Source organism: Xenopus tropicalis, chromosome 3 (assembly GCF_000004195.4).
Source record: "Xenopus tropicalis strain Nigerian chromosome 3, UCB_Xtro_10.0, whole genome shotgun sequence".
Classification (NCBI taxonomy): domain Eukaryota; kingdom Metazoa; phylum Chordata; class Amphibia; order Anura; family Pipidae; genus Xenopus; species Xenopus tropicalis.
Window position 1 is genome coordinate 150,031,260 of NC_030679.2, and position 19,277 is coordinate 150,050,536.

Consider the following 19,277-nt stretch of genomic DNA (forward strand, 5'->3'; position numbering starts at 1 on the left):
ATTTGTAAGTGCACAAAATGTGTTACAAAAGGTTTTTAAGGTTTTCAAATATTATTTTCATAATTTTTTATTTGTACTTTTTAAAAAAGACTGTTTAAATAAATTATTTTACTTTAGTAGTTTTAGGGATGAGTTTTTTGTGGTTTCAAAAAATGGCACCCAACATACAATATGTGACCAATGATAAACAGACTTGGGGCATTTTGCTTTGCAGAAAAGCTTGCCAAAAAACACAAAATTTCACCGAAATGCACTGGAATAAATGAATGGTGGTGACAACTTCTTCATCAATATTGAACTATCTAGATATCCTTTCTCCCATTTTCTGAAGCCAGAAATTCTCCCAACCCAACCAAATCTCTAACCTCCTACAAATTAATGTTAAGGACTGGGAGGGAGAATCTCTCCATGTTGCCAAAATAATGATTTCAAAAATCAGCCCAAAAGTTTTAGCTGGGAAACATTTGTGTATAAATTTTCCTATAAAGCACTTGTTTTTTTTTATGAGATACAATCTTCACAAATATTATTAAATTGAAGAAAAAATGTAAGGTTTTGTTCATTTTAGTAATGTTGGTGAGGATTGTTTATCATTAGTGATGAGCGAATCTGTTCCGTTTCGCTTCGCCGAAAAATTCGCGAATCTTTGAAAAGATCCGCGAAACGGCGAAAAATTCGCGAAACGGCGAAAATGTCGTGCGACAAAAAAAATTGTCGCCCGCGGCTATTATTTTGTCGCGCGGCTCTTGTTTCGTCGCGCGGCTCTTGTTTCGTCGCCCGCGGCTCTTGTTTCGTCGCACGGCTATTATTTCGTCGCCCGCAGCTATTATTTTGTCGCACAGCTATTGTTTCGTCGCGCGCAGCTCTTGTTTCGTCGCGCGCCTCTTGTTTCGTTGCGCGGCTCTTGTTTCGTCGCCCGCGGCTATTATTTTGACGCCCGCGACTATTCTTTTTTGACGCCGGCGACAATTTTTGGACGTGCGGCGAATTTTTACGCGCCGAAATTTTTCATCCGTTTCGCGAAACAATCCGCCAATGGCGAAACGCGGAAATTCGCCGTGAATCCATGCCTGGCGAAACTTTTCGCCCATCACTATTTATCATGGCTAGTGATGAGTGAATCTTTTCGCCAGGCATGGATGTGCAGCGAATTCCACATTTCGCCATTGGCAAATAGTTTCGCGAAACTCCCACAAAATTTCACCAACGTCATGATGATGTAATTTGGTCGTATCAAAAAAGTCATTCCATGCATTTTTTGCCATTTCACAAATTTTTACTTGGGGGCCCATTAATTAAAGCATGATTGACCACAATTGAGAAATATCCATTTCTTTGGTACAGTATGTGATACAAAAATGTTCAGTCTGGATAAGCAAAGTGTTTAAATTTCAGACCCAAGTCATTACTGTTTGAATAATCAACAAAGCATTCAAAATCACAATGTGCTACACAGAATTAGTAATAGATTGTCAAAGTAGCGCCCCATTTGGTACTTTTTGATTGGCTAAAGCTCCTTTAAAAGAAAGTGGGTAACCAAGCCTATTAGCCTATGAGTTAGTACCCCATAAGGCACAAAATGCGTTAGGGCTTTTTCTATGTCCTAATAAGGCATTTTTCTACATTTTTCTACTTTTAATTTACTTTTGGGTGTGGAATACTTTATAAGGTCTCCATATTTAATGTTGTTAAATCAGAACTCCTAAAACAGACCATTCATTTTTCATAAATAAATAATTGGTATATAGTCAGTTAGAGAAGAAACATTATTGCAGGAAACCATGTTCAAATAACTCTTACCTCCAATTCTGTTTCTGCCCCTCAGGCAGTGCGTCATCACAGTCAGCATCGTTAGTGATGAGCGAATCTGGCCGATTCGCAAAACCGTGAAAAATTCATGAAATGGCGAAAATGTCACACGGCAAAAAAATTGTTGCACAATTCTTTTGACATACAACAATTCTTTAGACGCGGGAGACAATTTTTTTTTGACACGGGTGACAATTTTTGGACGTGCAGCGTATTTTTCCGCAACAATTTATTTTCATCCGTTTCACAAAAAAATCTGCCATTGGCGAAACGCGGAAATTCTCTGTGAATCCATGCCTGGAGAAACATTTCACCCATCACTAATCATTAGTAGCGATGAGCAAAATTTTTCGCCAGGCATGGATTCACACCGAATTTCCACATTTCGCCAAACTTCCAAGAAAAATTTGGCGTGTGTAAAAAAAAAGTCAAATTGGGCACGGTCGCATCAAAATAGGTGCCAAAAAGTTGTGCGATTTTTCTCCTTTTTGCTAATTTTCTTGTTGTTTCATGAATTTTATGGCAAAGCGAAACGGGGCAGATTCACTAATCACTAACCGTTAGTCCTACAAGCATTCTTTCCTAAAGCATTCTCTCCTGTCCTAGCTATATTATAGTCCTACAAGCAGTGTGTAATAGCCTCTAGAATTGTTCAATACAAATTCCTCCTAGTGTAGCCTCTCGGCACTGGTGAATTTCTGCACCCCATCATCCCCTGCTAGGCCAAGCCTACACTGCACACCTACAGGCAGCAGCTTGAGGAGAACCCTGTCTAGCTTTCAGTCAATGAGATATATTGAGGCCTTTAGTGGTCAATAACCAGAAGGCCCTTGTACCATTTCACAGGGACCTTATAGTGACTGTGCCAACTTCTGAGATGAGGCCAATGCAATGAAACAAAGAGATACACATATAACTATTGATGATCTACCAAGCATCTAACTACCATAAAGTCAGCCCTAAAACATCATGATTTCAGTGCGAGTAAACAAAGGGAAAAAAAATGCCATAAGGAGACTTTAATAATATTTCCTTTGATGACAGGGTAAAATAAAAACATCATAAGGAGATTCCTTTTGACATAAATTTCAGAAGAACAACTTTAATGTCACTGTTTCTCAGGCTGTATACAACTGGATTGAAAAATGGGGTTCCAACTGTGTATAGAAGGGACAGAATTTTATTGATATTGAATTTATTTCCCCTGGATGGTACCATATAAACTGTTATGAGAGTCCCATAGTAAGTGCACACAACTATTAAATGGGAGCTGCAAGTGGAGAAGGCTTTGTGTCTTCCTTCAGTAGAGGAGATCCTAAGAATGGCAAGGCCAATGGAAACATAAGTGTAAATTATGAAGCAGAAAGGGAGCAGAGTGAAAGGTATGCCAAAAATGATATCTGTTAGTTCCACTGGTTTATAATTGGAGCAAGAAAGTTCAAGAAGGGGGGTGAAATCACAAAAATAATGATCTACAACAAATGGGCCACAGAACTGCAAATTATATATGAGAAGATTTATAACCAAACTCCATATATTGGCTAAACCCCAAGAACAAAGACTCATATAGAGGCAAAGCCTGAAACCCATAATGGAGGCATAATGAAGTGGGGAGCAGATGGCCAGATATCGGTCATAGGCCATGGCTGTGAGGAGAAAATATTCTGAAGTTGCTAAAACACCACAGAAGTAAAGCTGTGTGATACAACCAGTAGCAGATATTGTGCCCCCTCCATTCAGTAATAACCAGAGCAAGTTTGGAGTAATACTGGTACTGAGCAAAACATCAGCCAGAGACAGCTGGGAGAGAAGGGCGTACATGGGAGATCTCAGGGCTGAGACTTTTACCACTAATATAATTATAACAAAATTTCCAACTATAGTCAAAATATAAATCCAGAGAAACAGAACAAAGAGAAACTCATTGATTATCTGAGAGTTCTGAAATCCCAAGAGAAGGAAAGATATACCTGATGTCTGATTCACCTTATGCATTGCCTGGAACCATTAAAAAGAGCAGTTAGAAGATATACTAATTTCCTTCCGATACAAAACTAAACAAAACTGTGCTAATCTGATGCACGGTGGAAATTACAGAGGTTCAGATTTAAGATTTACATTTTGAATTTTTTAATATTTATGTTTATTTGTTGTGATTTAAAAGTTGGCAAAACGTGTACCCTCCTACGTTTGTATATAACTATTTCCCTTTCTAATCTGACTTTTCCTTAGCCTTATAACAGGGATCCCCAACCTTTTTTACCTGTGAGCCACATTCAAATATAAAAATAGTTGGAGAGCAACAAAAGCAAGCGGAAAAAATTCCTTGAGATGCCTAACTTGTCTCCAAGTCAACATCCAAGGGGTTGGTTGACCCCGAGGCACTGGTTGGAGATCACTGACTTAAATGCCCTCTGGTTGTTGGACATTATTGTTCTCAGCATCTACAAAATAGCTGTGAGGGTAGATTCATGACTAGCGATGAGTGAAACTGGCATCAGCAATAACATATACATTGCCCTACATTCCTAGAAACAGAAAAAGCCCCCATGTTGCCATTTTCTTACAAACATGGCAGGAACATCTCCATCAATATGGAAAATCTAATTATACTTTCTCCCAGTTGCTCAGGTCAGAAACTTTCAAATTGCATTGCCTAAATCTCCTTATAATTTTTCATTATTTATGCATTGCAGTATATTGATCTGTATCTCCAGAGAGCAAACAAAGAGGAGCAGGACTTTATTGCATGGCAGGCACCTTCTGATCCTATTGGTTGATGTGGAGACAAGGGGAGGACAGCAATGATGTCTATATTTTTTCCCAGTGGCTGTCTGAACTACAAACTTTCTTGAAATGTGTATCTGGTGAAAAAGTTTTATTCATCTTTATTCATGACATATCTTTCAATTCAGCCCCCTCTCCTGCTCACTATCTGGTTTGTCATTGAAGTTACTACCTGATTACTTAGCGTTAAATCCCTGGAAAGAAGAGAGAGCCCCCAACATAAAAGGTTGTATCACCGGAGAGCTGCTTTCCTAAACTACACCACTTTGCCCCCATTAATTTTTCACATAGAGATGAAACAAAGTATCACAGTGGGATTGACAGGCACCATGTCCCTGTAGGGGGTCTGCTCGGCTCCTGCTGGTGTTGTAGTCAGGACCAAGGAGGAAGCTTGAGTGCAGGCAAGCGAACAGTCCAAGTTGTGGTATCAGAAGGGCTTAAGAGAGCCTCTTTGTCAATTTCAAGGCAAAGGTTGCAATCAACAAAGTCAGGATCAAGCTGAAGGGACAAAAACATAAAGACAGTCAAATAAAGTAATTTAAGGCGCACTCAAGAACTCGTAGGAAAAGTCCTATACTCAGGCATTGAACCCGGGTCTTTGGCCAATATTTATTTAGAATTTTCATGCCAGACGCACCAGAGATGACATCACTGCACTGCGATCCACATGGCGGTGAAAGAGAAGGGAGGAACACTGGAGAAGAGAGGAGCATCATAAGGTGCTCCTCACATTTACACAGATAAATTGCTAACAACTAATTGAAAAAAATGAGCATGCAAGGTTGAAGCCAGGTTCCTATCAGCCTCAACTGTGTGTGCTCAGTGTTGGTGATTGCATACAGGAATTATTGGGGGGAAATTTGGTTCCGTTCAGAAAGGGTCTCTCCAGGAACACTACCTTTCATGTAAGATGACCAGAACTAGGGGTTAGGAAGAAGGTACACCTGCCTTGGGGACAATGGTGGTGCAGGGCAGGTCTTCTTCTGCCTACCTCTAGTCTGAGCTCTCTTGCCCCCACCACTGTATAAAGCACCAACATAAACTACAGTGCTGCACAATGGAAGGACATAAACATATAACATACAGGTTACATAAAAAAATGGTGGTGACAAAGAGGGTCCTTCCTATTTCTATGTAACAGTTCATAAGAGGAACATGTCAAGTCAATGAGATTAATTTTATAATAGAGAGTTACCTTTAAGGCTTGTTGGAAACCACAAACGGAAAATGAAAGAATCCTGTAGGGTGAGCAGTGCCATTCAGCAAAGAGCAGCCATAACTCTATACTGCATGGATAAGGGAAGCCATTTGGCATTACAGAGATGGGGTTTTTATACCTTTGGAAAGGAACATAACAGCCATTCTGTAACTATCCCCTGGGCCGTGTATAACACAGAGGCTCACAGGGAGCTCCCTGGAGGAGAATCTTGAAGTTATTTACACTGACTTCTAAAGTAAAGATGAGGAACAAATTATTTGTGATATTTTGCAACCCCATCCTCTAGTAGCACTCAGTATTTTGATTTTTGTGTAATCACATGATATAATATTTCTATTTTCACGATATAACAGATATTTAACTTCTTCAACATGAATTTGTTCCCCATGTTCCTAGGGAAATCCACAGTGGAGGCTGGGGGCATTTTCTTTTTAAATTAAAAAAAAAAGGCACCCGAGGGCCGCCCCCCAAAATGTGCTGCCCTAGGTACCAGACCTAAATAAGTTCCTACATCATTCGCGTGATGTCACTTCCCCCAAAGCCTGCGACCCCCCTCTTCCCCCAGCTCCATTGCTGGATTTTCTAGGGAAATCGACGGCGGAGGCTGGGGTCATTTTCTTTTTAAATAAAAAAAAGGGTGCTTTATTATAAATATGGATGTTGCTCCCAGTGGAGGTGCTTATTTTTGAATTCCAGGCTTGGGGGCAAGTTTTGGTTGTATAAAAACCAGGTGTACAGAACCTCTTGCTGCCAGTCCACATAGGTAACGATGAGCAAATTTTTTTCGCCATTGGTGAATTGTTTTGCGAAACTTCTGTGAAAATTCACGGCGGAAAAATTCACTGCACGTAAAATGGTTTTTTTTGGCCTTCAAATTAGGCGCGGTCACGTCAAAAAAGGGTGCGTCAAATTGGTTGTGATCACGTCAAAAAGGTGACAAAAAAACGCGCTACAAATGCCTTTTGCAGATTTTTCGCCGCTTTGCAAATTTTCTTGCCTTTTCGCAAATTTTATGGCTAAGCGAAACGGGACAGATTAGCTCATCACTACACATAGGGGTTACCAAATAGCCAATCACAGCTCTTATTTGGCACCCCTGGAACCTTTTTCATGCTTGAGTTGCTCCCCAACACTTTTTCCAATGAATGTTGCTCACATGTATAAAAAGTTGGGGATCCCTGCATTAAGGTGAGTGTTAGATGGGAAGTTACATAGCGTTTACTTGGTAGGTGTAGTTCCAGCAATGGTAGGGGTTAATTTTACCTGCGCCTCTCCCCCAATCAGCAACAGGAGAAACCTTTTTATAGACCCCGCCTTGCTTCACCCCTTGCCTGAGCAAACAGGTTCTGTTGTTTGTTGGAGTTTAGCATTTGGGCTGTAGCTAGAATATACTGTTGGGAAATCTGCCTCTGACCCTGCTAATCCCTAACCCCCTGGTACTGGGTTGTTGTTGGTTCTTGTGTATGACTTTGGCTGTTTCCTGACCATCCGCTTAGTCTCATCCATTGGTGCTGCATGTCTCTGATTTCTGTGTAGGAACCGGCTAGGCCCCTCCAAACTGCAATTTTGTGAGTCCTGATTGGCCCTTTCCCCCCCCAGACTGCCCCAACATTTGAACAGGTTCTGCCCCTCTGAGTTACTGCTCCTATCTGTGCCGGCACAGTTCCCTAGCCTGTAGTACTCATTCCTGGGGGGAATTCAGTGTAAGCCCCCTGCAGCCTGTTCTTGGGGGACTCCCACTGGGGTCTATGACACCCTTTATGTGATTCCCTAACATTTTGCTGAGGTCATATTGTGATAATATATATAATATATAATATAATATGGATTCCGTTGAGTCTGAAGCAATCTTAGCTGGTTTAAATCCGCAATTTACAAGCTTAGCCCAAGCAAACCTTGCAGATTCAGATTCACAACAGCTGCAAGGGCAAGTAGCCCAGGGAATGGCTTCTCCCACAGTAGCTCCTATTTCTGCTTTCCCAAGTGCTAAGATGTCCTTTCCTGATATAGTTGATGGAAATAGGGCTAAATATTGTAGTTTTATTAATCAATGTGAACTGCATTTTCTAATTCAGCCAATTCGTTTCCCTAATGATTGTTCAAGGGTTGGTTTTAGTTTAACCCTGCTCCAGGGCGATGCAGCAGCAACATGGGCTTCTCCCCTAATGGAGCAAAGGAGCCCTTTATTAAACAATTACAATGAGTTTTTGGCTGCTATGTCTATGATATTCCATGACACTAATCACTGTGTTAACGCAGAAACCTCCCTATTTAACCTTTCACTATCCCTGGCGGAATATTCTGCCTTATTTAGAAGGTGGGTGGCTGATACTGCCTGGAATGAGGCTGCACAGAAGTCAATTTGTAGGAAAGGTTTGGCTAAGAATATTAAAGATGAAGTGGCCGGAGTGGGTTCCCCTGAGAATTTTGCAGTAAAATTGACTTATGCCTCGTTGAGAGACAAATGGAGGAAAGGGAGGCACGTTGAGTAGTTACCCCAGTTACTGCCATTAGTGATGAGCACATCTGCCCCGTTTTGCTTCGGCAAAAAATTCCCAAAACTAGGGGAAAATTTGCAAAACCGCGTAAAGTTACCAAAACACAGTTGTAGCTCAACTATTCGCAATTATTTTTTTTGTGCGACTGTCCCTATTTGATGCGACTGCAACATTTTTTGACTTAAGTCGAATATTTCCGTGGTGAACTTTTGCTGAAGTTTCACAAAACAATTTGCCAATGGTGAAATGCAGAAATTTGCTGCAAATACATGCCTGCTGAAAAAATTCACTCATTACTAGCTGCCTCTTGGAGAGATATCTCTCCCCTAGCCAATAAGCCTCACCCAAGGAACCAATGCAACTTGGGTTTATTTGGGGCCCTATATCTTCAGCTGAAAAACGACGACGCAGACAGAATAATCTGTTTGTACTGTGGGGGACAGGGCCATTTTGCAGGTCTGTTAGAAAAAAGCCCAAGGTTCAATCAAGTTCAATCAAGTTTTGAGAAATAAATCACCCTCCCCCTCTTTAGCTCAGCCTCTTGAGATTGGAAACAATAATATTTCTCCCTCCCATTTTCTTCTTAATAAATATTTAACTGTGGTGGTTTGTTTGCAGCAGGGAAGCCACAAGATTGAGGGAACTGCATTGGGGAAACTCTTTCTTTTTGGATTCATCCAGCGAGCACAACTCCTTCCTAGTCCCAAGTCTCATCCTTGGGGACTCTCATCCTTCTGTTGTTCAAAATAAACAACATTGTGAAATAATATCTTTCCATACCCTTCCTTCCTTTGACGTTTGATATAGTTTTGGGATTCCCTTGGTTGGTTAGAAATAATGCCATTATTGATTGGGTTAAGGGAACGCTATTATTTCCTAACACCAATTAAAGGGGAACTAACACATCCAGTTCCCCTTCTTCCAATTTAACCTCTGTTCTTCCAATCCTCCCTTTGCCCTATCTTGAATTTTCAGATTTCTTCGATTAAAAAGAAGCTGATAAGATACCCCTACACCGTCCCTTTGATTGTCCTATTGATCTTCTACCTGGTGTTAAAGTTCCTTATGGCAGGGTAAAAATTAATCTTTATAAAAAAAAAGAATGGAACACTTCAGCCGTGTATTGATTACAGGGAGTTGAATGGGTCACGATCAACAATAGATATCCCTTACTAGGGATGCACTGAAGCCAGTTTTTTGGGTTCTGCCAAACCCATGTTAAGGGATTTGGCCAAATACCAAAACAGATCCGAATCCTAAGTAGCATATACTATGTGGAAGGGTTAAATGTTACACTTCTGTGTTTACGCGGAGACACTAACTCTTCAAAATCCTAATTAGCATTTGGTTCGCCCAGGACCAGGGATTTGGGTGAATCCCAACCCTGCCGAAAAAGGCCGAATCCTGGATTCAGTGCATCCCTATCCCTTACTCTTGGTTTCTCAACTTCTAGATTGAATGGGGGAAGCCCGTATTTTCACAAAACTAGATCTGAGGAGGGCATACAATTTCATTCGTATTTGACAAGGAGATGAATGGACGGTGGCCTTCAGAACTCGCTATGGGCATTTTGAGTACCTTGTGATGCCTTTTGGCCTCTGTAACGTTCCAGTTCTTTATTAATGACATATTTCATGATCTCTTAGATCAGTTTGTAATTGTTTAACTTGACAATATTCCCCTCTAGATGAGGGGTGGGAAATATTTCAATCGCAGTCAATCAGTCGAACCCTCCGTGGATCACTGGTGGACCGCGATGAAGCCGGGGATGAGAAAGTGTTGCGTGAATGCGTACATACGTATTTATGCCACACTTCCACATTCCCCGGTCGTTGGTCGACTGCGGAATGGAAAAGTCTGGCCACCCCTGCTCTAGATCAACACAGGACCCATGTCCTGAGATTTTGCTTTGGTTAAGGAAACATCACCTTCATGAAATGATAGAAAATTGCATTTCCCCTAATTAACTTTCTGGGTTCTGAGATTTCTCCAGATGGTGTTGCTATGGACCAAGATAAGGTTCGGACTATTGCACAATGGCCAGTTCCTTTCTCTATTAAAGAAGTACAATATATAAGAGATGTATCCGTGGTTTTTCTTCAGTCATTGGTCCAATCACTCCGCTAACTCATAAGAACATGCCTTTTAAATGGCCCGGTGCGTCTCATTCTGCCTTCTCTAAACTTAAGGGACTTCTGCACCTATCTTAGTGCATCCTGATCCTCATGTCCGCATTTTGCCACTGGCGGATTGTTTTGTGAAATGGGCGGAAAAACTTTTCCTGGCAAGGTAATAAGGGGCTTCTGCATCTTTGTGCCTTTCTCTCCTATAAGCTTAGCCAGGCAGAAAGGAATTATGATATTGGAAATGTTTGGCTATTTGGTGCACTTTGCCAGGCAGATTTTCTTCAAGATATTCAAGATGCCACTTTTGAACCCCAATTTTCAAATAATTCCACAGATTATTAGCTACATTGAGATCAGGATGTTGACTAGGTCATTGCAGGACATTCATCTTACAGGGCAGAAATGAGCATGGGTTCCTACTAGAAGATTATTTTGTAGTTTGTTAACCCTGAAATGCTGGGGATGTTTTCAGTGTCGGACTGGGGCACCTGGGGCCCACCAGAGAACTTGATCTCAAGGAGCCCCCATTAACTCGTGAAAAAACACAAGGGAAAATAAAGGAAATTCATACCAAAGAGAACATTTTTGTTTAGATTAAATTACTATTAAATAACATTAAGTTGCAACAACCGCTAAATAAATAACTGAAAAACACAATGTTATTCAAGTTGTATAAAAGAAAATCACTACACATACAGTATTAATGAGTATAACTAGTGATGGGCGAAATGTTTCGTGGCGAATTTCCGCGTTTTGCCATTGGCGGATTGTTTCATGAAACAGATGAAAAAATCCGCTGCGGAAAAATTCGCCACACATCCAAAAATTGTCACCGCCGTCGAAAAAGAATAGTTGCGGGCGTCAAAAGAATAGTGTGGGCGACAAAATAATAGCCGTGCGACAAAATAGCTGCAGCCGACAAAATAATAGCCGCGGGCGACAAAAGAATAGCCGTGCGACAATATAGCCGTGGATGACAAAAGAATAGTCACGGGCGACAATTTTTTTTGCCGCACAACATTTTCGCCGTTTCGCAAATTTTTCGCTGTTTCGCTGATCTTCTATAGTTACCTATAAAAAAAAAAGATTCCCTGCGTCTCAAATAAGCAATTTCTGCAAGAGGGAAGATGATTTTGTAAAGTTATCAATTATATCATCGTAAACAAAATTATTTGTAATGTCCCTTCAATATTAATTAGCAAAAGTGATTCAAGCAGCTCCTGTCCAATCATAGATTTTACTGGCTCTTTCCTCATCATCATCACTTCCCTCTATAGTGACAGTGGCAGTTCGAGGAAGGCTGGATTTTTTTAGTAGTGGATAGTTATCTTTAAAGTACAAAAGCTCAGATTTTGACTGAACAGAATCCATACCAGCAAAATCAGCGACTGTATTGAAGGATCCTGCTGGAATGTTCTCTTCCCTGATGTTACCGAACTGCTTGGGGTCTAGAAAGGCAAGATCTTGAATGAGTTTTTTATTTTTAGAGAATTTCTTGTCTATACTACCCACAGCCTGATCTATGACTGAATAGTATCTGTGGCCCTCAAATCCTTTCAGAGGATCTAGAGTAGGCTCATCTCTAGCCAACTCTCCAGGCAGCCTTTTTTTCCCTTTCCACTCTTTTCTGCAGAAGGCTCTTCTCTACCTCAGCACTGACAGACATTTCGTCAAGGGAACCAGTGTTACAAGCTTTGCAAAGGATGATTTCAGTTACTGAAACTGGCTTTTAGCCATTTCAACCATTCTCCAACCATTCTCCAACCATGCTCCAACCATGCTCCAACCATGCTCCAACCATGCACCAACCATGCACCAACCATGCACCAACCATGCATCAACCATGCACCAACCATGCACCAACCATGCACCAACCATGCACCAACCATGCACCAACCATGCACCAACCATGCACCAACCATGCTCCAACCATGCTCCAACCATGCTCCAACCATGCTCCAACCATGCTCCAAGAATGCAGGATGTCCAGCCCACTAGTTTGGAGATAATCTGAAACAGGTGTGGCAATTTCAAAAATTAGCATGAAGAGAAATGAAACAAGCAATGTTTCATATCGTGTCCAACCAAAGATTAAATATTTAGCCTCACCGACCACTTTGCTGTCAAACTGGGGGGACAAAGACATGTGCTGTTTTGACCGGAGCATGATCCAAAAATTATACTGAGTGCTCTTGCCTTACTCCACCAACAGGTGTCACCAAGTCTTGAAAGTGTTTCCTGCCCATGATGCAGGGAAGAGACGTTCTGTCCACACAGACAGCCTCTTGTAGGATTCTGAGAAAAAGCAAGCAGTCTTTTCTGAAAGGCCAAACAAAGATTTTACAGGTATTACACACTGGGTTATATCCATAATTACCAGATTGAGGATACGAGCATAACACCAGGTATAAACTGAACTGCAGCTCACATTTCTTATATGGGCCTGAACCCCATTGTAGCACCCACTCATGTTTGCTGCACCATCAATAGAGCAGCCAATAATGTTATTTACACTCAAAGATACCTTTTCCAGCTGCTTTTTGAGAGATAGGTAAAGTGCTTCCCCTGTTGTGCTCGTAACATTTGTGAGAGCAATAAGTCTTTCGTGTACATCTCTCTCTCTCTCACATATCTCAGAATGATGCTACACGGTTCCATGACACCAACTTCCTGAGCATGTCCTGCCTTCTGAACATTTCCACACTCAATTCTACTGCATCTGTAACTATCTGGCTAATTCTTTGCTTTACCATCATTCCCATGAGAATAATCAAGTTATTTATTGTAGTTTTACTTAAAAATGTTACCAGGCCACCTCTTCCTTTGCTCTGAGGATGTCTCCTTTTTCTTTCCTCACTTAGTGCTACTACCTCTTTGACATGGTTTTGTAGAACACTGTATTATCTACTAAGCAGCAGAACCAGCTCATGGTTCAGATCTCTATTCAGTAAGGAATGAGCAGCTTCATCCTGTCCTCTGTAGGCAACGCCCAGTTTTGCAAAATGCTGAATGATGTCAATTAACCTCATTATGATCAAACAATTATTCCTTATTTTTTTCTTTATCAACTAAATTTACATTGATTAGTGTTTCAATGTCTTTTTCTTTTGGCTGTGATATAGGATATTACTGACACCTGATGCAGGGCAGACTCCTCATGTTCCTTGACCCTTTCATTGACATGCACTTTAATAACTGGCCAGCCACTAATAAACATGCTTCGTTAGTACAGAAAGCCATGCATGTTGAACAGTAAAGTTTTTGGCACAGAAAGAAAGCCATTTTCTCTGAATTGTACTCCCACCAGGCACTAAAGGGAAGGATACTTTGTGTGCTTGGAAAGGACGTGTATGGGAAGCATCTGAAAGTGGCTTCACTGGGTGGGGATTTCATAAAATGTAGTTTAACAAATACATTGCAAGTTGGGTCTGGTGCACTGAATGGGTTACAGCTAGCAGAAGTTGAAGTAATTGGAGAAAGAACATCTGACTCAACATCAGCCGTACTTTCAAACTCTTTATCAGATCCCTCAGGGATAGGAGAGGGGTCTTTCTGTTCACCTTCCTGTTCTCTTATAAGCAATGAGGGCCCTTCACCTTCCTAATCAACTCTTGATGATGATGAAGCCATCACTATTGGCAAAGGGGTATCTTCCTGGGGTAAGACCTCAAGTTCTCCAGAGCTCTCACTGGGCTGGCTCTTTGGTTGCCCAGGGCAGTCCCTGCACCCACTAGGGCACTGAATGGTTTGGTGGTTGCAGGGGGGGCTTATTTGCAGTGGTAGTGGGACCAGGGGCCCACCGGGATTTTTCCCAATATCCCGTTGGGCCAGTCCGAGCCTGGATGTTTTTTAAACATTGTCGCTTTAAGATTGCAACTCTAATATTGCACAGCTCTCAGCATGTTTTAAATTTGACAAATTATTATCATTATAAAGCAACAATATATTCTGAAGCACTGTACAATGAATGAAACATAGAACATACAGATTACAAAAAAGAAAGAGTTGGCAGGCACCAATCATACAAAAGTGACTTCCCCCAAGCATATTGTCAGATACACAATACATACGCAGATTTTTTCATTAGCCGACTGAAATCTTTCTGTCCGATCGACTAAATGACTAACAGATAATTTGTACCCCACACACAGTCCGAAAATCATACAATCATACTGTACAACCTACAGTAGCTGCTCCGACCCCAGCTTTGTGCAGATGGAAGCAGTTTTATTTTTTATCCCTATAATCATAACTCCTTCTATCATTGTCATTGTATCCTACATCTGTATTGGCCATGAAATCCTAAAGATAGTGTCCAATACTGGGAGATCCGTGACCACAAATAAAGTTATTTCCCTTTTGTACACTGTAGGCTCTGCATTATTTAATCCCATGATTCATACTCTAAGGCAGGGGTCGGGAACCTTTTTGGCTGAGAGATCCATAAACACCACATATTTTAAAATGTAATTCCATGAGAGCCATACAATATGTTTGGCCACGGATGCTGCGGGGCAAGGTAGGGTGGGTCCCAAGGATGCTGGATGTAGATGCAATGTGTAGGAGGGCGTGGCCTGCGCTCTGTGGATAGAAGACATGTTCTAAGGCTTAGAACACGTCTTCTATCTGCCGAGTGCAGGCCACACCCCCCGTTATTTTTTTTCATTAAAGATTTGGCAGTGAGCCAGATGCAGCCATCAAAAGAGCCACATCTGGCTCCCGAGCCATAGGTTCCCTACCCCTGCTCTAAGGAATCAAGAAATGAAAGATTATTTTAAGAGGGTTCTAGGTGCATCACTGAACTTTCTTATGAAGCACAACCAGCAGAGCTTACCTGGCGAAGCCATAAGGGAATGTAGATACTTGTTGTTGCTTTTGTAGATACATTTACATTCCATTTAAACTCTAGAACCCTAGAATTTTTTTAACATGTCTCTTTCACTTCATACCTCAATGCTAGATCGGCTTGATACTAATTTTCTTCTTGACACTGCCTTCTATGATGCTCTATGGAATTTCTTATCCCACGTCTTTCTTTAATCTCACTTGACTTTTCCTGGACCCGATACCCTAGTGTGACAATTTGTTTGCCCGGTTCCCCCCTTATTTATAGACAACTGACTTGGGACAGAGTACAGCCTATATGTTATGCTTTATTTATAATGATGAGCAAAGTTTTTTGCTTGGCATGGCTTGGGTTCGCAGTGAAATTCCACAGTTCGTCATTGGCAAATGTTTTTGCAAAACTGCGGCAACAATTTGGTGCGGAAAAAAAATTTGCAGAGACAAAAAAGTCACCAAGACAAAATATAGCTGAGACAAAAAAGTTGCAGCAAAGAAAAAAAACCACCCATTGACGAATGCATTTGGAGTGCAAAAAAAATGGCCAATGCATTTGGGGTAAGAAAAAAAAGTTGCGTGTAAAAAATTGAGTGCAAAAATGTGTTGAATGTAAAAATTTTGGGGCGTAAAATTCATTGCATTTCACAAATTTTCCACCATTTCACAATTTTTTTGTGAAACAAAGCGGGGCAGATTCACTCATCACTATTTATTTATACATGGGCTTTACCTTTGCCCTGCTACTCAAATAATGTATTAGTTTGATTGTTGAGTAAAACATTTCTACAAAAAGAAGGTTGTAAGGCTTGACTACACACATTTACCAGTAAAATAAGTGCATCGGAAAACGAGAACCATTGGGTGAACTTTTATTGAAGGCGTTAATAGATATTATTTCAAAAAGAGTTGGCGCTTAATAACCACCCAATAAGTGAAAAATCAATTTATATTTATTTAAATAAATCAATATGTTACAACATAGTAAAAATCAGTTTTATACAATATTAAATTCACACAAATCACTAAATAAAAATATCCAATAAATTCTATATACAGGAGAATATCACAATAAGCAGAAATTCATTTAATACAAAGAAGGGAAACAGTACCTACAGATAATTTACCCTTGAATTACCAATTAATAAATAACACAAACCCCTCCTTGTCCCGGCCGGGAACTTACTTGGGATCAAGCTAAGAGAGGCACTCTGGTTGCCAGAAGCGGCGTGAACGCCATTCCCTTCCCTCCGGTGACGTCACCAGTAAGTGCCGAGTCCGTCAATACGGGTCCTCTCTTGTGCCAGTTACAAAGTCGACGCGTTTCGCGCTCTGCGCTTCCTCATGGACTACCAAGTCCCTAGGGACTAACCTCCCCCATTTACATACCCGCCTGCACTTAGCATCATTAGTGAATTAACCCATTGTTAGCCCTTCAAATACACCTTTTTAATGGATTAGCACTTCTTGTTAGGCACAGTAATTAAAAAGAGAATCGACTAACGAAATAAGGCTCACGAACATTACACTCAAATAAAGATAATACTATAAACCAAACAGAAAAAAAAACAAAAACAAAACCCACACTACTCCCATGCCCCTAGTAGTGTTATTGGAAGGGTATAGACAATAGTCATTTAGGGTATAAGAACCCATATTGAGGCTACCTAGCACACACGCTGGAATTATTCATTTGATGACTACATACCTAGATCCTATCCCACAATACTCTAGTATTCCAGTTTTCATTACAACCTGCTGGTTCACATATGTTTGGAAATCCAAATGGATTCTCTCTAGTGATGGGTGAAAAGTTTCGCCAGGCATGGATTCGCGGCGAATTTCCGCGTTTCGCCATTGGCGGATTGTTTCGCGAAACTGATGAAAAATTTCACCGCAGAAAAATTCGCCGCACGTCCAAAAATTGTTGCCGGCGTCAAAAAAGAATAGTCGCGGGCGACAAAATAATAGCCGCGTGCGACGAAACAATCGCCGCATGCGACGAAACAATAGCCGCGTGCGACGAAACAATAGCCGCGTGCGACGAAACAATAGCCGCGTGCGACGAAACAATAGCCGCGGGCGATGAAACAATCGCCGTGCTACGAAACAATAGCCGCGTGTGACGAAACAATCGTTGTGCGACGAAACGATCGCCGTGCGACGAAACAATAGACGCGTGCGACAAAATGATCGCCGTGCAACGAAACAATAGCCGCAGGCGACGAAACAATCGCCGTGCGACGAAACAATAGCCGTGTGTGACGAAACAATCGCTGTGCGATGAAACGATCGCCGTGCGATGAAACAATAGGCGCGTGCGACGAAATGATCGCCGTGCAACGAAACAATAGCCGCGTGCGACGAAACAATCGGCGTGCGACGAAACAATAGCCGCGTGCGACGAAACGATCGCCGTGCGACGAAACAATAGCCGCGCACGACATTTTTTTTTTTGTCGCACGACATTTTCGCCGTTTCGCTAATTTTTCGCCGTGTCGCGGCTCTTTTGAAAGATTCGCGAATTTTTCGGCGAAGCGAAACGGAACAGATTCGCTCATCACTAATTCTCCCTAAACCCTAGCTATCATTAGGTCAGCACCTTTATGCAGGAGGCATTATTAAGAAATATTAGTTAAACTACAAAAGATTTAATATTCCAATTCTCATTAAAACCTGCTGGTTCAAATGTATTTAAAGAAAACATCCAAAAGGATTCTCTTCTATCCAAAGCTGCCAACCTGTCCCCACCTCTATAGTCTAAAGGTGGCCATACACGAGCAGATCCGCTCGCTTGGCGATGTCGCCAAGCGAGCGGATCTTCCCCCGATATCCCCACCTACCGGCATTTAGGTTAAAAAAAAAATAATCCGATCGTTTGGCCCTGGGGCGGCAATGGGGCAGTCGGATCGGGGACCGCATCAACGAGCCGATGCGGTCCCCGATCCGACCAGATTTTCTAACCTGGCCGATCGAGATCTGGCCAATTTCAGGCCAGATCTCGGTCAGCCAGGCCGCTCTGCTCTCCCCATACACGGGCCGATTAGCTGCCGAATCGGTCCAAGGGACCGATATCGGCAGCTATAGTCGGCCCGTGTATGGCCACCTTAACTCTACTTGTTCAATGGCCCATGCCTTAAGATGCCTCACATCTGAGGCATGTACATCCTTAAAATGTTTTATATAATGGTATTTCAGAGGAACCCAATCTAATTTTCCGGATATGTTCATACAACCTCGTACGAAATGACCTTATAGTTCGTCCCACATATTTCTTACTACAACTGCATTCAACTACAGTATATCACATGTTGAGACCAGCAAGAAATATGATAATTTGATATTTTTTCTTTGTATTATAAAATTTCATGTTGGTAATTTTTCTCGGACAATAATTACATTGAGAACAACTGCCGCACGCATGCCAGCCCCCCGACCTCAAGTTCTTCCCTTAATCCTTTTCCTTTAAAGTGCTGCAAAAATAATCTAAAATAGACTCTCCCCTAGTAGCAGGGTTTTTTCTGTGTTGTCTCAAGACTGTAGGGGCTAGGATATCCCTTAAAGATTTATTTTTCTTATAGATCACGGGTAAACTTTTAGGTAAATTATTCTTCAAAAAGGGGGCATTCAGTAATATAGGCCAGTATTTTTCAAGCAAATGTATTCTCTCTTAATTTACAGTGGTACCGCACCACTAAAGCCAACTCGCCATACACTTTGGATGGCTCATTGACAGTGGGTTGTAACACTACCATTTCTTCTATTTTATTAATAAAGTACTTTTTCTGTTTGGTCCTCACTAGTGATCTTAATCTCTCCGAATCAATTACCTTTTTGTCTTTCGTTTTACCCTTGTTGTCAAACCTGCCCCTTTTGTCTCCCACACATGCCTCCCTAATGCATTCACTTTCAAGAAAGGAATCCAAAGCATCTTTCATCTGGGTATCCTGGGTCTTTTTTAAAAGGAATAGACCCTATTTGGTCCGCTCTAAAAAAAAA

General features: G+C 41.4%; 1 protein-coding gene across 1 annotated transcript; it reads right to left on the reverse strand.

Annotated features, from left to right (window-relative positions):
* Positions 1–2,868: 2,868 nt before the first annotated feature.
* LOC116409627 (olfactory receptor 6P1-like) lies at positions 2,869–19,216 on the reverse strand. Its single transcript, XM_031898355.1, has 2 exons — positions 19,109–19,216; positions 2,869–3,609 (listed from the first exon to the last, which is right to left on the reverse strand). Exons 1-2 carry the CDS (start codon positions 19,214–19,216, stop codon positions 2,869–2,871), a joined length of 849 nt encoding a protein of 282 aa, XP_031754215.1.
* Between the last annotated feature and the right edge of the window lie 61 nt (positions 19,217–19,277).